The 298-nt window shown below is 61.4% G+C and overlaps 1 protein-coding gene across 1 annotated transcript in view; it reads left to right on the top strand.

The window, feature by feature from the left end:
* Window positions 1-251: 251 nt before the first annotated feature.
* Window positions 252-298, top strand: part of EMH_0056750 (uncharacterized protein) — a gene marked incomplete at both ends in the record, with an annotated part of 1,818 nt that continues 1,771 nt past the window's right edge. The window contains one exon of the mRNA XM_013497391.1: window positions 252-298. Coding sequence (XP_013352845.1) covers window positions 252-298 — 47 coding nt within the window.

Genomic DNA, 298 nt, shown 5'->3' with positions numbered 1-298 from the left:
GCTGCTGCTGTTCCTAGCCAGAGAAGAGATCTAGGGTTTGCTGCTGCTGCTGCTGCTGCTGCTGCTGCTGGTGTGTCTCCTTGTGCTGCTCCCTTCAAAGAGCAGAGCAGCAGCAGCCGCTTCCTTGCGGCGTCAGCAGCACCGCGACTAGCAGCAGCAGCAGCAGCAGGAGCAGCAGCAGGAGAAGCAGCAGCAGCAGCAGATGTAGCGCCTGCTGCAGCAGCAGCAAGGAGAGAACCAGCAGAAACACAATGCCTGAGACAGTCCGCGCTGCTGCGCATAGAGAGGGGGGCCCACC

The sequence above is a fragment of the Eimeria mitis genome, genomic scaffold, assembly GCF_000499745.2.
Source record: "Eimeria mitis Houghton genomic scaffold, Emh_scaff2644, whole genome shotgun sequence".
Classification (NCBI taxonomy): domain Eukaryota; phylum Apicomplexa; class Conoidasida; order Eucoccidiorida; family Eimeriidae; genus Eimeria; species Eimeria mitis.
This window is presented reverse-complemented; position numbering and strand designations above follow the sequence as displayed.